At 43.5% G+C, this 19053-nt stretch overlaps 1 protein-coding gene across 1 annotated transcript in view; it reads left to right on the plus strand.

Moving 5' to 3' along the window:
* HEPHL1 (hephaestin like 1) overlaps window positions 1-19053 on the plus strand; it is a 35176-nt gene that overhangs the window by 11177 nt on the left and 4946 nt on the right. The window contains 13 exon segments of the mRNA XM_034060228.1: window positions 121-333; window positions 2091-2270; window positions 3441-3695; window positions 4760-4928; window positions 5657-5793; window positions 5965-6096; window positions 8720-8931; window positions 9363-9513; window positions 10853-11065; window positions 12647-12860; window positions 14455-14594; window positions 15450-15590; window positions 18877-18983. Coding sequence (XP_033916119.1) covers window positions 121-333; window positions 2091-2270; window positions 3441-3695; window positions 4760-4928; window positions 5657-5793; window positions 5965-6096; window positions 8720-8931; window positions 9363-9513; window positions 10853-11065; window positions 12647-12860; window positions 14455-14594; window positions 15450-15590; window positions 18877-18983 — 2264 coding nt within the window.

Below are 19053 nucleotides of genomic sequence, written 5' to 3' on the forward strand. Positions count from 1 at the left end.
TTTGTGAGTGTTGTTATTATTTTATAAATCTGTGATAAAATAGAAGAAATTACACATTTATTTAAGGAAACAGTTAAGGAGAGGCCCTAAAAGCTTCCTTTTTTCCTTTCAATGTATTAGGAGCACTTTACCCTGATGGAACCGGTGGTAAAAGCAAAGAGGACGACTTTGTTGTTCCCGGTGGAAATTACACGTACACATGGCCAGTAAGGAAAGATTATTCCCCAACTTTGGCAGACTCAAACTGCTTGACTTGGATTTACCATTCTCACATTGACACACCAAGAGATATTGCATCTGGTTTAATTGGGCCACTGCTGGTTTGTAAAAAAGGTACTGAGCTAGAAACAGTGACAAAGCAAGCCCCTCTGCCAAGCTTGGCATCTTAACAGTCATTTTTGCTTACAGGTATAAACCTGATGGTCTAGAGTCTATCCCTACATAGCCCATAAAAAGGGGCAAGGAATAGCTGGGCCATTCCAGGAGCATCCCAGGGTAGGTATTGTAGCTCTGGGACAACCCCCTTCCTGCTCCCCTTAGGCTTCACAAGAGATTTGCCTTGGCTGGTGGAGGGACTGCAGCATGCTCTGTGGCCAGCCAGTCATGGCCAAGACCAAAAATAAATGGTCCCAAACTGAGATCATTTCAGGACAAGGACTCATTGCCCAGAAAATGAAAATAGGGCTGGACGGGTGACTTTGGCATTGGCATTTACATATTTGAAACCCCAATGTTCTTTGTCATTTTTCCTCCCATATGGATTATATATCTATTTTTGCTCACAAGTTATCATAGCCATACAGGGATGTGTGCTGAACTGCTGAGGTGACAGCCTGTCCCATGTACTTATAGCCTGCTGATACTGTGTTGGAACCATCAGGGATCATGTACCAGCTCTCTCCCTTCTACCTCTGCTGCCTTTTTTCAGCACTTCCCATAGTACAAAATCAACCCTGATTTATATACAGAACATATAAGTGAAGGTTTTGTACATGAAAAAGAGAAATACTTCAATGTGGGAAGAATAGGCTGGTCTCCAGCTTAACTCACACAATTAAAATGTCTCAGACTCACATTCTCCCAGAGAACCTCTGAATTCTACAGAACTGCCTGAATATATGAAACTGAGCCAATAACTATACAATAATACATGAAGTCAGGAGACAGCACATTCAGAACACTCCTAGCCTGAAAAGACAGGTTATCTGCATGTTTGGTCTTGGATTCATCAAGGTGGATATCTGCATGATGCTATTGCTGTAGTCCTCTGTCCAGTGGTGGTGTGTGGCTCCTTTACAGGACTGACAGCAAGGCTTCGGGGCTCCCTTCAGTAGGAGACATGGGAAGCAAAGGTTTCCCTGGGTTCAGAGGTAGACTGGGTGGTTGGATGAAGTCTAAACCTGTCAATGAGTATTAGTAAACTGCTCAGTATCGCTACTCCTGTAGTCTCAGGTTGTTCCCCAAATGGTCACTCATAATGATACGAAACTTAGCCTGAACAGATCATATTAATTCTGCCTTCAGCCTTCTTAAATTTGACTATCTACTCCTAGATAATTGTCAAGGCTTTGTTGTCAGTCCATGGAGGGTGAGCCACATTCAAATGGCCATTCTGAGGGTATGGTTCAGCAGTCACTTCAGTGCAACAGAACTGCAACAGAACTTGCCTCTCCTCAGTTCCTGGTCAAAATAAAGTCACTGGTTTCTGGCTCTATCAGGCCCATGACCTGGCTTACTGTGTAGACACAAAGCTGTTAACACTGAATAAAGAGAACGGTTGGGTGCAGTGGGCTATAGATGGAGAAAATGGTTTGGTAGATACAGATATTGGCAGGTACTTATGCCTATGTCAAATTAAAAAGATCCTGAAATATCAGCTTAACTTAGATAAGATAAACTACCTTCTGGAGGCACTCATCTGTTCAAAGTCTGTTGGGGGGGGGGGGCAAAATTAGGTGAGATTCAAAATCAGGTGCCTATAGATGATGGGCAGAGCACTGTACTTGCTCAGGTGCTCCAAAGTTATTGTCACTTTAAAATTCAGTCCTTCCAAGGCTTTTTTTATCACTTCCTTTTCGTTTGCAATTTAGGAACTGCAGATGAGACCTCAATAGAAGGGACTGGTGCTGTTAACGCTTTTGCCCTGATGTTTAGCATTGTAGATGAAAACTTCAGCTGGTACCTTGATGAGAATATAAACACGTTCTGCTTAGAGCCAGCCACAGTTGACAAAGAGGATGAAGATTTCCAGACCAGCAACAGAATGCATGGTGAGCAGGACTCTTGAGCCAATGGTGACCTAAAGCAGGCTCTTTTCATTTCAATAGGACTTTCTGCCCCTTGTGATGTCCTTTACCTGTAACAGCAAGGAATGGGGTCAGGATGTGGAAGCAGTGCTGATAAAAAGCTTCTTCATAAATAAGGCACAACACACTGGTTTGCAGAAAGGGGATTTGTCTTTCATGCCTGGCTCTGACATTTGTTTAGCATTTTCTCTTGGGCAACAGATTTAAGCCATTTGGTGACTGTTTGACCAGCTGTGAAAAGAGAAAAGCAAGCTGCAGAGCACTTGGAGATGTGTGTGTTGGAACTGGAATGGGTTGCCCAGGGAAGTTGTGAATGCTCCATCCCTGGTGGTGTTCAAGGCCAGGTTGGACAGAACCTTGGGTGACATGGTTTAGTGTGAGGTGTCCCTGCCCATGGCAGGGGGGTTGGAACTGGATGATCTTAAGGTCCTTTCCAACCCTAACTATTCTATGATTCTATGATTCCATGATTCCATGTTCTCAAATGGCCTTGTTGACAGTGAGCTGGTTGGTGCAACCATTCCTGTGGTCCAGATATCCATTGGCCTATAGTCCATTGTGCCATTTGGAGGTCTGGTGTAAGAAGTTAAATCCAGGTATTTCTCTGTATTTTGGCTGTTCCATGGAGCCTAGGAGCTAAAACATTTCACAAAATATGAGTCTTATTCTCCTAGTGTCCTGATACGCTGTCAGGTGTGGAAGCTGAGGAGGAGACAGCTGACTAGACTGATTTGACTGATATCACAATTTTCAAATCCAAATTGCTTAAGTCTGGCACATAATGGCATATTTATGACTCAGAATAAGAGGAAATAGATTTCAGACATGTTAAATAGCTGCAGAATGAGTTAACTTCATTATCAGGTCTTTTTGGTGATGACCTTGGCCTTTGCCAATCTTGATACCACCCAGGAAGCTTTCCACAGACACAACCAGAGAATTTAGGCCCTTTGATCACCCAGAGCTGTAAGCTGCATGTTCAAAATGGTACTCTTCATCAAGGAGCCTATGAGGGCCTTATGGGTATTCAGACAGTTTATTTTCTGGGCCAGGAAAGGATCATCCTTTAAATGGGTCAGAGGCACTTGGCACTTCTCTTTCATCTCTCATAAAGTCTCATACTTTTGTTTTTAGCTATTAATGGTTATATTTATGGCAATCTCCCCGTCTTGGAGATGTGCGCTGACACTTCCGTGTCCTGGCACTTGTTTGGCATGGGAAGCGAGATAGATATCCACGCTGCGTATTTCTATGGCCACACGTTCACCAGCAGAGACCAGAGGGCAGATGTCATTGGTCTGTTCCCAGCAACGTTCATCACAGCAGAGATGACTCCTGGGAGCCCGGGGAGGTGGCTGATAACGTGCCAGGTTAACGAGCACTTACGAGGTATGCTGCTATAGATCTCCCTCATCCTTCCAGAAGATCCAGCCTTTATTATGCTTGGAAAAGAAAGCTGGGAGATGTTTCCAGGGGAAGCAGGATTTTACACCTCTTTTTTGTGACTAACTGAGCACTTTGGAAACATTTCACCAGATAAACATCATGAATATGAGTTTAGTCACCAGTGGAAATTACACATGTTGGGTCAAATCTTCAGCTAGTACGAATAACTTAGCTGTGTAATTCGTATGAGGAAGGCTTGCTAGACCCAGTGCTGACACTATGCTTTCTGTGAGCAAAGAGAGAAGCCTTCATCATCACTTTTTGTTGTAAATAAGAAAAACATAAAGAAACACATCAAAATAAAGTAGAAATGACACCACATATATCCCACATAAACTAAAATCATGACAACTGAACGCTTCATAGCTTTTTTCTTTACATAAATCAGACAAAAATGGGCAGGGTTTTCAGAAACCTTCACATGAAGGAATTTGGTGATGATGATGTGATATTTGTGTGGTGTGGTAGCACAAAAGCACATATCAAAAACTAGGTCTTATGACAGTGAGCAATGTATAATTATTATATCAGAGATGAAATGGAAGAATTTTTACATCTAAGAACTTGCACATTGATTTCAGTGGGATTTTGCATCAGGCAAAACAGACTTGAGTCTGGTAACCAGCAAATCTCTTCAGTCTGGTAATAACCAGCCTCTATTTCAGTGAAAGTCAAGGGGAGATGATGCCATTTTGCACACTTCAGGAGGCACTCTGACCCCCAAAATCATTCTACCATCCTTACCCAGACTAAAGAATTGAGTAAATTAGCCCACTAATGAGTGTCATTGGTGTCAATGTGTTTACCTGTGGCATAAAGTACCACCTTGCAAGAGAAGGGTGCTAGCATCTTCCCAGGCAGAGGATGTCTTTAAAAACAGCAGTTTTCCCTAGTATTTGTTTCCAATCCCTGTAGCTTCTAAAGAGTTTTAAATGTACATTTGTACCCCTGAGATTGCTGACTCTGCAGCTGGCCAAGGACTGTCTCCAGATTCTTTCTCCTCGCAGGTGGCATGGAGGCACTGTACGATGTTCAGATCTGCCAGAAAAACCTGTCTCGGCCCTCACCACCCAGTCACAAGAGGAGATATTATATTGCTGCTGAAGAAGTGCTCTGGAATTATGGACCTGACGGTTATGATAAATTCACTGGGCAGGGTTTAAACGCCACTGGCAGGTGAGCTTTCTAGTCCTCTCCTGTTGCGCTTCAATCTCAGGAGTCAGGGTGAGACTTCCCCAGTGATTCACGAGGGCTAGGTCCTGCACTGTCATTAACTTTAATTGGAAGGGGCAGGGAGGAATGGATTTCAACAGCCTTCCCAGGAAGTTAGATTCGTAACTGCAGTGCTTGGAGTTGCCTTCTGGAAGCACTTATCTTGATCCATTAAGTCCATGGAGAAAGTGAGCCCTTTGTATCTTTGTGAGGTACAGCAAAGTTCAACAGAGCTAATGAGCGTACATTGAAACTCCTCAGGCAGCTTTCACACTTACACTGGAGTGTATCTCAGAGGTGCCATAATGGCAGATTTTCCCCCCTTTTACTACTGATGAAGATGATTTGTATTACATTATCTCCTTTGCTAACAAGGATTAGAGACATGCTGTGCACAGTTAATGGCACAGGTGTTGCCCTAAGCTAGTTAGAGGTAAGTTGACATAGACATCTTCCTAAGTAAAAGGGGTTAAATACATGAAAGTCTAATGTACAATGAATGTCCATCTGTTAACTAATTTATAATTGTAATTCAGATCAGTAATATCTCCCCTTGTCTGCTACAGAAATGTATACAAACTAGCAACTTGGGGGGGCATTTCCCTTGTGTCTGGAGTTATAACTTCATTTGAACTTAAGGCTTCTGCCTGAACCTCCAACTATTTAACCAATGCCATTTGTTAATTCCACAGTGAATCTGCAGTATATTTCACACAAGGGACAGACAGAATAGGAGGGCAATACTGGAAAGTTCGCTATGTGGAATATACTGATGCAACGTTCAGTAAGAAGATTTGGTCAGAGGACATGAAGCACCTGGGAATACTTGGTACAGTGAATGTTTTCTTTTCCTGTCATTATGTCAGGTTTGAATGCAGATTTCACTTGAATCCAGAGGGGAATTTTATACATGCAGCTGCCAATCATCCCTCTCTTGTTTAGATGGAACTATATTAGAGGGTAGCTCTACTAACACTTTCTCTCATTCTCATCTTTTAAGGCCCTGTTATAAAAGCTGAAGTGGGAGATACAGTGCTGGTTACTTTTGCCAACAAAGCCAGAAGAAGCTATAGCATTATGGCCCATGGTGTAAGCTTCAGCAAGCTGTCAGAAGGAGCTCCATACATAGATGGTAAGTTATGACTGTACAGCTCTATCATCACATCCAGAATACCTGAGTATAAAGATCTTCTCTTGCTCTGCAGGTTTGCCCTTTATGTGGATTCTAAGGCACAGAAGGGATTGACTTGATTAATTTGTATCTACCGTACATGTCACAACCCATGGGACTCCACAGTCTGCCAATGTGCTGGCTCTTCCCCCTGGACATGTACCACAAAGGAGTCTAAAACTCAATGAGGTCCATGTTAAGCAAAAGTCACAGGCAGAATCCAATTGATAGTAATTCTAATCTCTCTCAGGTGCATTCAGTGGATCTCTTCTGGACATGCTCCAGAATTATGAAGCTAAAGATGTGGCACAGTGCCCCTGCTGAGTCTTTGAATACACCCATCCACATGATCTGGGTTGCTATACTCCTATTCTCTAATCCAGGCTGGGCATTGCCCTCACTTCCCTGTCAGGATAGTCAGTTTTGGAGGCAGCTTTCATCTGATTGACCTGGAATGTGAAGCAATGATAATCCTTATTAATCCTCATAAATACGTAAACACTCAAATGGAGCATTCACCAAAGGCTTCCTTTCATTTTGTACAAGAACAAGATCTGCATCTAAATGTTAAATGTCACGTTTAATTCGTAGGCACATTTTTTAGACAGAAACAAACCCTTTAGAGGGGTGAAGTCCCATTTACTTTGAACACACAGGTCATCCTCTGGAGGTGCGTTCTGTCTCCATCAACTACAAAAGAAACCCAAAGTTTGGGTGAGGGACTAAGGTAGATGGCTCAAGTCAGGTGAGCAGAATCCCATCCATAGTGCTACAAAGATAATATTGTGGTCTCTGAAAAAGTTTTTGCTGCATTTGTAGCACTGAAAAGAAAGGTAGGTCTCTTGTCTAATTGCTTTGTTTCCACTACAACACATCAGAAAGAAACTCATAGGACATAATCCCTCTCAGAACTATGCTAAGATAATTAGGTCAACATGTAAAACTCATAACATCATACAATAAAATCAATACAAAAGGCTTATTAAATTCTGTTGTCTCCACTTGCTGACCTTGCAACACAACAAATTTGCCCGCGGGCCCCAATGCATCATGAAATTGGTTTGAGTTCAGCCTTGAAGTTACCCGCACATGTCCCAATGCCATGTGTTGGATGTAGCTCCCTGGTGGAAGCGCGGCTTCCATCTGCTTACAGCCCTGTCTTGCTTTCATTTAACACTCCCCAGGAATAGTGCCCGTCAGCACGCTTTGGGGTGGAGCAAAATGAAACCAAATCCTACAGTTCAGTAGCAGTGTGCACTGCACACCTTTGGCATTGTAGAGAGGAACCTGACTCCAGATTCATCAACAATCCTCTGCCCCTTCTTCTCCCCTTGGAACCCTTGTGTTCTGTATTCCCATCATACCTATTGCATATATGTAGAGATCCTACAAGGGCTGTAGGTTTACACTGAAGGTAAATGATTTTTCAAAGGCTGTGCATTGACTGAGTGCAGCTTATTCATGTGAAATGCTGTGCATAAACATACCTACTGACATCTACAAATGTTTGCAGGCATCTTTTTCTTATAGTGTTCTCAGGACATACTCTTCCATGTTGCATTTGACACTTGTCGAGTCTCAGAGGGTTTATAAATCCAAATCAATGCTCTCCTTATTGAACACCTTTGCAGGATGAACCCAATAATATCAGATATGGTTGAAGCAGTACTCTTCTTTCTATTGTGCTTTTCAGCAAACAGTATGTGTTCATATGTAATACTGCTGTTTTCATTCCTGTTTACATTTTCAAGAGGATTCTTTTGGGATATTAGAGAGGAATATTAGATTGGTAAATGCTGCTGCTGCCAGACACATCTGACTGTGCTGGGAAAATCTATTTAATGGATGCCTAAGTAGTAAACAAAATTCCTGACTTGATCTTCCTCATAGCAGAGACCAGAAAAGTGACTTGGCTTTTTTTTTCTACACAGACTGCAGGGCTGACCCCTTTTCCCAATTCTCCCTTCAAGTCCCTTTTGTAAGTCCTCTGTGAGTGGATGCCGACATTCTTTTACAGTGGCTAAATTACATGCATGGTGCTAAATCCACCCTGTGCACGGCAGCAGACAATGGCCCAAATCCTTTAACAACAGCTTCCAAAAAAACCAATAGCAACCGCCCTGTGAAGACTCTGGCAGAGGTTTCTGTGCATTGCTACAAAACCAGAAAGAAACAATTACCAGGGTCAGATTGGGTTTGAATTTCTAGAGAGCCACAATTTCAGCTCTGCTCACTGATGTGGTCGCTTTGTTGATGCTTAATGAAAAGCCAGGATCTGTGTTTGTGCCACAGATGAACCTCACGATAGGGCAAAGTAAGCTGCAAACATTAGAGGAAGCCAGATAGCATTAGAAGATGTCTGGGTGAAGTAGCTAACCTGCCTCTATGGCTAAATGGGCTTGGTTGTCTCCATGGCACAAGACTCGAGTGAGGTGTCCCCAAGACATAAATGCCTGGAGTAAGGGATGTTGCCCAAGCTATGACTGCAAGGGGGAGGTGGTGCACATAAATCAGCAGCTATGTCTGACTCCCAGCTAACACTTGTATTCGGGAAGACAAAACCTTCTCCATTTTCTCTCTGCAGGCTATATGAAGCCAGGAGCCCACGTTAAGCCAGGTGAAACCTTCACATACAATGGAGGGTGCCTGAAAAATGGAGGTCCAACAGAAAGTGACCCCCCATGCCTGACCTATCTGTACTACTCAGCAACTGATGCCGTCAAGGACACCAACTCTGGCCTTGTAGGGCCTTTGCTAGTCTGTCGGAAGCATACACTGAATCCTGATGGGACACAGGTACTCAATATGGACATCTGCTTGTCCCTAACCACAGGGTGGTGCACTGTAGTGGGGGGTCCCACATAGGCCAATTTGCCCAGCTCAGTTTTAAGAGATTAAACAAATGGCATCCCCCAGGGTAAAAGCTGACCTAAGGGGATGGTTAGGAGGAAACTGTAATTCCCCAGTATTCTGGCTCATCCCTAGGTTTTCCATCTTTTCCATGCACTAATTGGCAATGAATGCATCTTTTCACCCTAAGTAAGTAATGGACACTTTATTTATGCTTTTGGTATATGGAAGAGTGCCAATCCCTGTCTCTACAAGGACACAGTAAGAAAATGGCCACAATTTTTTGGGGGGGAGAGAAAGTTTTGCTAAAAAAAGAATTGCTTGGATAATTCTGCACAGATTAATTTTTAATGGTTTTGTTTCCTTCTTGGCTACAGAAAGGAATAGACAGAGAATTTTACCTCCTCTTTTCAATCTTCGATGAGAATGACAGCTGGTATCTGCACAAGAATATCGAAGCATTTACTGGAGACCCTTCAAAAGTAGATGAAAACGATGAAGATTTCAAGGAGTCCAATAAAATGCATGGTATGAAATATCTAATATCTGTTAATGATACCTTTTATTCAGTTAAGAAGAATTGGCAGGTTTTACCATCATTCACAGCTAACAGCGGTGCACTGGGATGAGGTGGAAAGCTGTCAGTCAGCTTATGGTCAGCTCCTGATGCTCTTGGAGTGCATCCTGAAACCCCAGTCACATTAGCAATGAATGCATTCACTTACCAGCTATACCTAGAGAAAGGGAAGAGTGTAGCTTTTAAATACAACACTTGAGCCTATAACAAGGAGTAATGCCAGAGTCAGGCATCAATTGCAGAAGAGGCCAGTGTTCACTGGTGCTTTGAATTTCACTGCTGGCCTTGGCACTGGTTTGGACAATGAAGGTCCACCCGCTCTGCTCTGCCAGCTCCCACTTTGGTACTGACCACCTCTGGAAGAGGGGAATGGCCAATAGTATTTTAAAACATCACTTGTGAATGCAAGTATCTGACTCCAGGATGGACCTCCTCCAAGCTGTTCCTGACACAACAGATTTCAACAAATCACATAACCTCTCTTTGCTTTAGTTTTCTAAAGAGCACTGAGAATATATATTGTTAGGGAACCTCTGGGCTTTCCAGACCCATCTATTTTATTCTTCTATTATCAGGTAATATTTATACTGGAGTTTTGCTCTGCCAGAATATCTTTTTACCCAATGATCACAGAGAGCATTTGAGGATTAGGGAGTTTAGCCTTTCTTGTGAAAGAAAGAGGTACATTTTGGAAGTAAAAGTGGAAATAAAAGGTCAAAATCACATAAAAAGGTTCCATTAGAACTGAATTTATAATATGGACTCTTTAAGGCCTACTCCACGGCCTTAGTGATTTAGTTATATGTTCTCCAGGTTGAAAGGAGGTACCTTACTATGCACTTCACTCTGTGTGTGTGAGGTGTCCTCAAAGCTTGGGTGAGAAGTGCTACATCACTGCAAAGGGCTATTACAAGGTTTTACAGGCTAAAAAAGAACCAGGTAGAAGTTCAGAGTTTACAGGAATAGCATTATGAGATTATTTTGGTGTCATCCAGTGCTACCTCTGCTTCACAAAATGCCCCTTTAATTAACGCTGTGACTTGTTGAGTCACAAAGTGCATCACCATCCCTGGAAGTGTTCAAAAACCACGTAGAGGAGGCCCTCAGTGACATGGTTTAGTGGTGGTCTTGGCAGTGGTGGGGTAATGGTTGGACTTGATGATCTTAAAGGTCTTTTCCAACCTGGTTGATTCTATAGCTCTATGAGTCTCTTGCCAGAAAGGCAGTAGGAGGCTCTGTGTTGAGCTTCCATAAACCTGCTGCCAACCAGGCTCTTTCCTTCTCCTCCAGCTGTCAATGGCTACTTGTTCGGTAACCTGCCAGGCCTGACCATGTGCAAGGACGACAAGGTCTCCTGGCACCTCATCGGGCTGGGCAGCCACTACGACATGCACGGGGTTCAGTTTCAAGGGAACACCATTGACCTGAGAGGGACGACGAGGGACGGGCTGGCCTTGTTCCCTCATTTATCATGGACAGCGCTGATGCAGCCGGACCGTGTGGGTATGTTCATGGGCTTATCTTGGTGGCGTGGCACATGCAGAAACCAGGCAGCCAAAATAACTGTCAGTGAGATGCTCTGCTTTGCATAAGGGAGCCTGAAAGCATGGAGACCGTGGGGACCTGGCATAGGCTGGGCTGCTTTCCCGGGAAGGAGCTATAAATCAAATATGTATATGCACCAAAGAGTGGAGGCTTTGATGGCCTTGAGATAGGCAGAGAGACAGCTAATGAGATGTTAATAGAATTTCTGTAACTCTTGAAACAGGTTTTTTTTTAACAGATAAAATTCACTGCTGTGTAGACAGGGATTTAAGCCATTTTAGGACTTCAATACTAGTTTTTTCAATAACATTCTTTAGGGGATTCTTCAGGAACAGATACATTAAAGAGACTTGAAATTCTCATGTATAATCCAGTGATGCTTTCTTCAAACTCAGAGGGACCATGATCTCATGATAAAGAGTGCAGTGTTACTTTACATTAGTGCAACTCTGCTTAAATCAACAGTTATCACTGTTGTGCAAGGCTGTGCCAAGGACCATCCTTGGCCGGAGGACTTGAGAGAAGTATCTGTATTGTGCACATGCCAGGTTAGACCTCTGGCACCAGTGTCTTTTTCTTGTGCATATCCCATGTATTTGCCCCATCTGCCAAGTAACTGCACTGCAGAACTTCCACTAAACAATCTGTTCTAGGAGATTTTTTATGTTTTTCCAGGTAGCCTTCTATAAGCAGTAAAGGAAATTGAGAATTATCAGATCTTGACAATCATCAACGTGTGATTTTCTCTAACTGCATGTTATTTTACCTTTTCCATCACTTTTGCCCTAAAAGCATAAAGGCCAACAGCACCCTGGCTGATATCAGAAACAGCAGGGCCAGGGCCAGTGATAGTCCCCCTGTACTGGGCACTGGTGAAGCTGCCCCTCAAATCCTGTGTTCAGTTCTGGGCCCCTCACTACAAGGGAGACATTGAGGTGCTCGAGCAGGGCCAGGGAAGAGCAGTGAAGCTGGTGAAGGTTCTAGAGCACAACTGTGATGAGGAACGGCTGAAGGAACTTGGGGTGTATAGTACTGAGAAGACAAGGCTCAGGGGGGACCTTATTGCTACCTGAAAGGAGATCATAGCGAGGTGAATGTCAGTCTTTTCTCCCAAGCAGCAAACAATAGGACAAGATGAAACAGCCTCAAATTGCACCAAGGGAGATTTAGGTTGGATATTAGGAACAACTTATTCACCAAAAGGGTTGTCAGGCATTGGCACAGACTGCCCAGAGGAGTGGTTGAGTCACCAGCCCTGGAGGTATTTAAAAGACGTGTAGATGTGGCACTTAGGGACATGGTTTAGCAGTGGGCTTGAAAGTACTGGGTTAACAGCTGGAATTGATGATCTTAAAAGCCTTTTCCAACATAAACAATTCTATGATTCTGTATAAGCATTCGTGTGCTTGACTTTCTATACAGCATCACAGATTAGGTTTGCCTGAGGACAGATCAGAGACATACAGTGCGCAGGAACTGATGCCAAGCTGCTTTATGAAGTGTTTTAAATCACCTAACTCTCATGTGCTTTCTTTCCAGGCACATTCAAAGTGGTTTGCAGGACTTTTGATCACTTTGTTGGTGGGATGAAACATCTCTACGAGGTCAGCAGCTGCCGTAACAGCACCCGAGCCCGGCAGCAGAGTGGAACCATGAGGCTCTACTACATTGCTGCGGAGGAGGTGGAGTGGGACTATGCTTCAAACAAGAGCTCGGTACCGAACATTTACAACATCAGCAGCAACGAGGAAAGGTACACAAAGCAAAAACTGTTTGTGGGCAGGGGGTAAACTCATAATAGAGGGGAAACTTGGAAGCATCCTTTCATGAAGCAGCTTTGTACTTGTTAGGAGGCAGTCTTTGCGGAACAAAATAAGAGCAAATGTATTTGTAAAGTGACAAACCCTCAGACTAGACTTGTTCATAGGCAACATTTTCAAATGTGCTCATCTGAGTGCCTTGTAATGCTGTTGGAGCCAAGAAGGCTTCCAAGTACCTAAATCCATGTGTGTGTTCCTGCCCTGACTCAGCCCTACAATGATGCCACCCAAACCCCTCCTCTCCCTCACTCTCCCCAGTCTCCCCATCCCAGTGCTCCGGTTTTCATAGGGAAGAAACCCAGGTACACATCCCAGACATGAGCCCCTGCAAGAACTTCACATGCATTAGGGAGATGCTGAGCCTGACTCCCCTGGAGAAGTCAGAACATAGTAACTACTGCAAGTGAATCACCTCTGCACTGCCCTGTGCTAAGGAATAAAAACCATTCCAGGTCATATTGCATAAGGAGGTCTCTAAGGCAACTTTGGTGAAAACAAAATGGAACAAAGCGCATATTTAAAATATAAATCTTCGAAAAGTGGCTGGGAAACTGCACCCTGTAAAGAGGAAGAGTATGGTGAGGGGTAAAAAATATGAGTCACAGGTGATGAAGTATGCTTAAAGAAAACATTAACTCCAGTACTGTCAGAAGCTGTTGTTGCACACACAGTAAATTATTACAGTAAGCACTTAGTGCAGTAAGCAGTGTTCCTGGGGCAGTTTTTGCCTTTATTTAGTACGCTGTGAGCCAACCTCACCGCTCCTTTGCCAGGGGCACCTTGGAGACGAGCAGCCAGGAGACAGAGCTGCTCTCAGAAGCGGGTCAACGCTCTCCTCCACAGCTGGTGGCGAGTGTCCTCTGCTGGCAAATCCGCCCTCTGGGATCCCATCGGAGCCACAACAAACTGTGGGTGACTGCTCAAACCTGGAGGGCACAAAAAAGCACCCCCTGCCAGGTGGGAAAACACCTTTCCCACTTTATCTTCATGCTGGGAAAGCATCCAGCCCTGTGCAGTACATACCAGTAGGAGGCAGGGGAAAGCAGACCCCTCTTAAGATGATGACATTTGCTTTTGCAAGGTTAGGCTTTGGTTATCATCTCCCTGTGGCTGACAAATAGACAAGATAGTGAAAGCAGCCACTGGGATAAGAGGATTCCGGTTTGCAGGGACAGGCAGTATCTTATTGAAGCAGAGGATGCAGCTGGAGACAGTTGCCAAACCCACTCTTAGCTGGAAACCCATCTCTGCTCTGAAAGATTTGGTGAAGGATGTGTTTCCAAAAGTCTGTGGTGAGCGCAATGTGTTCTCAGCTTAACCTGTTTGAAGAGGGTGTGTATTTAGTAAAGATTATCACTGTTATTATTCGCTGTTTAAGATCTCTTTCAGCACCAAGGGTTTCACATCAGTCAGCGCACTGGATCAAGCCATAAATTCTCCTCAAATATATTGTGAGGATCACAACAGTTACCAGCATTTAAATATGTAATGCTTCATGGGTTTAATTTTTGACTTTCAATTTTGCAGCTATGGGCATATTTTCTTGAATCAAGCAGAAGATCAGATTGGTTCAAAATACAAGAAGGTGGTTTACAGGGAGTACACAAACGGCAACTTCACACAGCGCAAAGTGAGGACAGAGGAGGAGGAACACTTGGAAATCCTGGGCAAGTAGCTCTTAGACCAAGCCTGACACATGAGAGGATTGCTTTCCAAAAACTAGTTTTTTCCAGCTTTGTTAACATGGGAAACAAGGATCACTGATGCCTATCCAGGTTATCGGTGATTTTACACCCAGTTTGTATAACTGCTGAATGCAAAGATTCTTTCTAAATTAGAGATTTCATTCTCAAACATGAATAGTTTCTTAACAGGGAGGATGTCAAAATGGCAATTCCAGGATTCACCTTAACTTCAGAACATGTAATGTGGGGGTGACTCGTAGGAAGGTTAGGTCATTATTAAGGGGCTGGATTTGTATCTGAAATTGGGCAAGACAAAATTTTGTACATGTCATAAAATAACCATCAGCTCATATTTTTATGGGGTGCAAAGTGGGCAACAATGGCCATAAAGTAACCAACACTCTCTCAGAACATATTGGACATTTCCTTTTGTGGGGCACAAAGGTAAAAACATAATTCTGTTGTGGTTTTCTTTCTTTTTATTTCTTTTAATAAAAAAAGCTCTTACCAGCTTAAGAAATACAATTTTGAAAGATACAAAAACCATGCACAAGGGTTTTTCCTTAAAAACAAGGTGTTCAAAGACCTGTCTCCAGAGCAAACAATTCTTCTCATTGACCAGAAAGGCAAAAAGACTATATATATATATATATATATATATATATATATATATATATTCTCACCAGCTGGGACAACAACCAGGTTTTGATGGCTCTGCTGAAAGAATAGAAGAGTCCGAGGGTTTTGGGCTCCTTTCCTAGGCCAAGCTAGGGATAAGTCAGTTTGTTATGTTCAGAAAAGAAGCATTAATCACTGGCATCTTCTGGTTTAATTTAGGGCCGTTACTCCATGCTGAGGTTGGTGACTCTGTACTGGTTGTGTTTAAGAACAAAGCCAGCAGGCCTTATTCCATAACTGCACATGGAATAGAAGAGGTGGGCTGTGAAGAGCAACCTGAGACACCAATTACACTCCCTGGTAAGGCTGCTCTTTTTTTTCCCTTTGAGCTACAAAGGCTGTAGATAAAAGGCTTTTAACACATGAATGATAACCCCTCTTTCATGCTTATGCATACCTGTATGTTCTTCCAGGCATAATACACTAGCTTTTATTCAGGTACGATTCTGTGTTGTTATACATGTAGGTCATGTTCGGGCAGAGAAGGTACCTTTGTTCCTATTAGAGTCAGAAGCAGGAATGTAATATCATTGGGCAACCTCCAAAAAGAGGCAGAAGGAGGTCCATAATCATGGCAAGAGAAGTGTAAGCCAGAGCTGCCTCCAGAATGACACTCTAAGTGTTTTGAAAACTGAGAAGCTCAGTGACAGTTACAGTTGGCAATATGAACTCTGCCTCTCTCTTGGTCTACACAGAAGCAGCATCTGCATTCAGAGCTGATGCATAAAATGCAAAGTGTAGCTGTTGTGTGAATTAAAATTCTTGGAAAAAAATGAAAGTCCAAATATGCCTCAGCTTCTGGTGAGAAAAAGAGTGGAAAATAGTTCTTACTGCGTTGAAGCCTTTCATATAAATTCCTCTTAAAGTATCTGTGCTTCAATTTTTATGTTGGGTTTTTACATTGTAGTAGGCAGCCAGACTCAAGCCCAGGCAATTACAGTCAAGCCAAAGTGTACATACCTTTGCTTTCCATCACTCACACAATATTTTGGTTAGTATTTGTGAGCTTCAGTATGAAACGAAATGTAAAGGGGCTCTGATGCCCCAAGCCTCTTCACAGGCTACCATTTCTTTCCTGTAACCAGCTGTATCAATAGGGTACAATCACCCAGAAATTAATGAGCCAACATCTGCCAATACCTGTGATTAACATATGGGGGGGGGGGGGGGAAGAAAGAAAAGAAAAGGAGCTGATTTATATGATTCCCTTGTTTTATTATGTGCCTCATGATGCTGTCGATGTTTTATTGACAGTTGAGGTATAACACTGGGAAAGCTACTGTCATGTTTCCTATATCCACACGGGGGCAGGCTTGGGATACGTTAGCTTGGGGGAAGGTGTCTGCCTTCGACAGTAAGCCAAAGGAAAGGATTCTTCAGCAAGATCTAAGGACAGACTTTTCCTTAGGAGTTTGAAAGCAGCAGTTAACAAGGGAATCAAGTCCTTCAAAACAAGAGCAATTCCCGAACCCACCACCAGCATCCAGGAATCCTCGCTGTCTCCCTAGGCCAGGCTGGATGCTCACCCTAAGCTTCCAGAGCCTATCTGGTTCCATTAGATCCTGAAGCAGCCATCAGTCAGATTTATGTCCTGCTAATTTGTGCTCTCGAGAGCACTTCCAGCTCCTAGAGGGATTTTGGGTGGCATGGTAGAGATGCAAAGAGCAGATCCATGGTGCCTAAACCAGCTTTCAGCTGCCACAGCTCTGTCCTCATCCATTCCTCCATTTACCCAGCAGCAAAAAGGGAGAAAACATCAATTTTCCTCTTGTTTATCAGTCTTTTCAGGGGTTATGCTTCATTTGAACTTCAAAGACAGGTCTTTGATGCCTCCTGAAGTGCCTCAGGTTTTAAGCAGAGTGGAGATCTTTCCATCTGTAGTGCTCAAATGTCCTGAAGTGAGGAGTAAAAAAGCATGAAAATGGTAAAGGACCATAGGCAGGACACCTTCTCACATCATTCCCTATGAAAATGAGTGGTGACATGCAGGTTAGATACAGGTGGAGGACAAGCTCTTCCCCAGTGTATGTCTCCACTGCGTGAATATCTCTTAGACTGGGGATTTCTTGTTAGTGGCTTTTTGTCCTATCAGTGTAGTGCTGTCTCTTGAAGGCTTTTCTAACCTCCACTGAGTGCATAAACCAATGTTGTAATGAACAGAAGGTGCTTGTCCTGTAAGATTAAATGGTATTGCAACATTGCCATGAGACTCACCTCATAGAGCACAATAATTGAGTCCCCATTTCTTTTCTGTAGTTATTGCTGTACAATAAACCCCACTATTGCACACCCCATCTAAACAGGTTCAGTGACACAAAATCAGGCTCACTCACTTTGCAACCATTTAAGCTTGAAAATTCTCCTTTGACCTGATGCCTACAGCTGTTGGCAGCTGTTGGGTTGTGCCTGTGGTAAAACCATGGCTAGTTTCTCCTTGTATGCCCATCTGTTCTCGGCTTTTTTCACCCTGGCAGACAAGTACCACAGAGTACCTGGTTCAACATTTCTACACCACTTAAAAGGGCAAGGCATTGACCACATCTTGATCTCCTTTTCTTCCCTGCAGTACCAGCAAAAAAAGAGAGCAGGGAAACACATCCCAGGCAGTTCATCTGAACATAGACACATTCATGTTCAGTGTAGACAACCCAAATAGATAATTTCCTGATCAGATTGTTCTGGAGTGTTTTAAACCAGAGGTCAGGGAACCTCTGCTCAGAGAGGATGTGACAGGGGTGATGGCTTTTGAGAAGGGGCAGTGGTTCTCTGGTATTTGATAGAGAGCAGGGGCTTAGCTGGAAGAGGCAAGGACCGCTCTGTTTCTCCAGTCAGCAGGCTGGCATGTACTCAGCTCTCCTCTCCTGGTCCAGAGCTGATATGCTGCTGCAGCACTGTCTACAAAATACCAGTGGCAACTGCCACATCTTTGTGCCCTTTTCAGCTGAGAAGGTCCAACAAACTTTTTCTGGAGCTTGGTTCCAACATCTCCAGCAGATCTTCAGTACCAGCATCCAAGATCACTGATCTGCTACAGGTTTTGCCCAACGGGAAAGAGAATGACTCCTAAACTTAAACAGAGGAAGTTTAGATTGGATCTAAGGAAGAATTCTTTACTGTTAGGGTGGTGAGGTACTGGAATGGGTTGTCCAGGGAGGTTGTGAATGCTCCATCCCTGGCAGTGTTCAAGACCAGGCTGGACAGAGCCTTGGATGACATGGTTTAGTGTGAGGTGTCTCTGCCCATGGCAGGGGGGCTTGGAACTGGATGATCTTACGGTCCTTTCCAGCTCTAACTATTCTATGATTCTATGATTCTATCTCCAGAACTTCCCTCTGTGGGGTGCCACTGTTGACAGAATCATTTGCACATCTCCTTTTCTGGGGCTGTCTGACTTCCTTTACACCACTGGAACCTCAGTAAGCTCCTGGCAGGCAGCATCACATCTATATCTCATTGCTGCATGCTTCCATAGATAGTTGTGATTCAGGTCATGTTTTGCTGAGGCAGGTAGCAGGTCTCAGTTACACACTACTCAAAAGCTTCCTATACCCAGCTGCTCTTGGTAAAATTGTTCTCTCTGTTTCAGGGGAAATTAACACCTACAGATGGAATGTCCCAGAACGATCTGGCCCTGGTAAAACAGATCCAAACTGTATTACTTGGGTTTATTATTCGACAGTGAATTTTGTCAAGGTAACCAAGAAATGGTCATTAAAGATTACATTCCTTTGGTTAAAGTATCCTATCTTGCATAATGTTTCTG

Source organism: Melopsittacus undulatus, chromosome 2 (assembly GCF_012275295.1).
Source record: "Melopsittacus undulatus isolate bMelUnd1 chromosome 2, bMelUnd1.mat.Z, whole genome shotgun sequence".
NCBI lineage: Eukaryota > Metazoa > Chordata > Aves > Psittaciformes > Psittaculidae > Melopsittacus > Melopsittacus undulatus.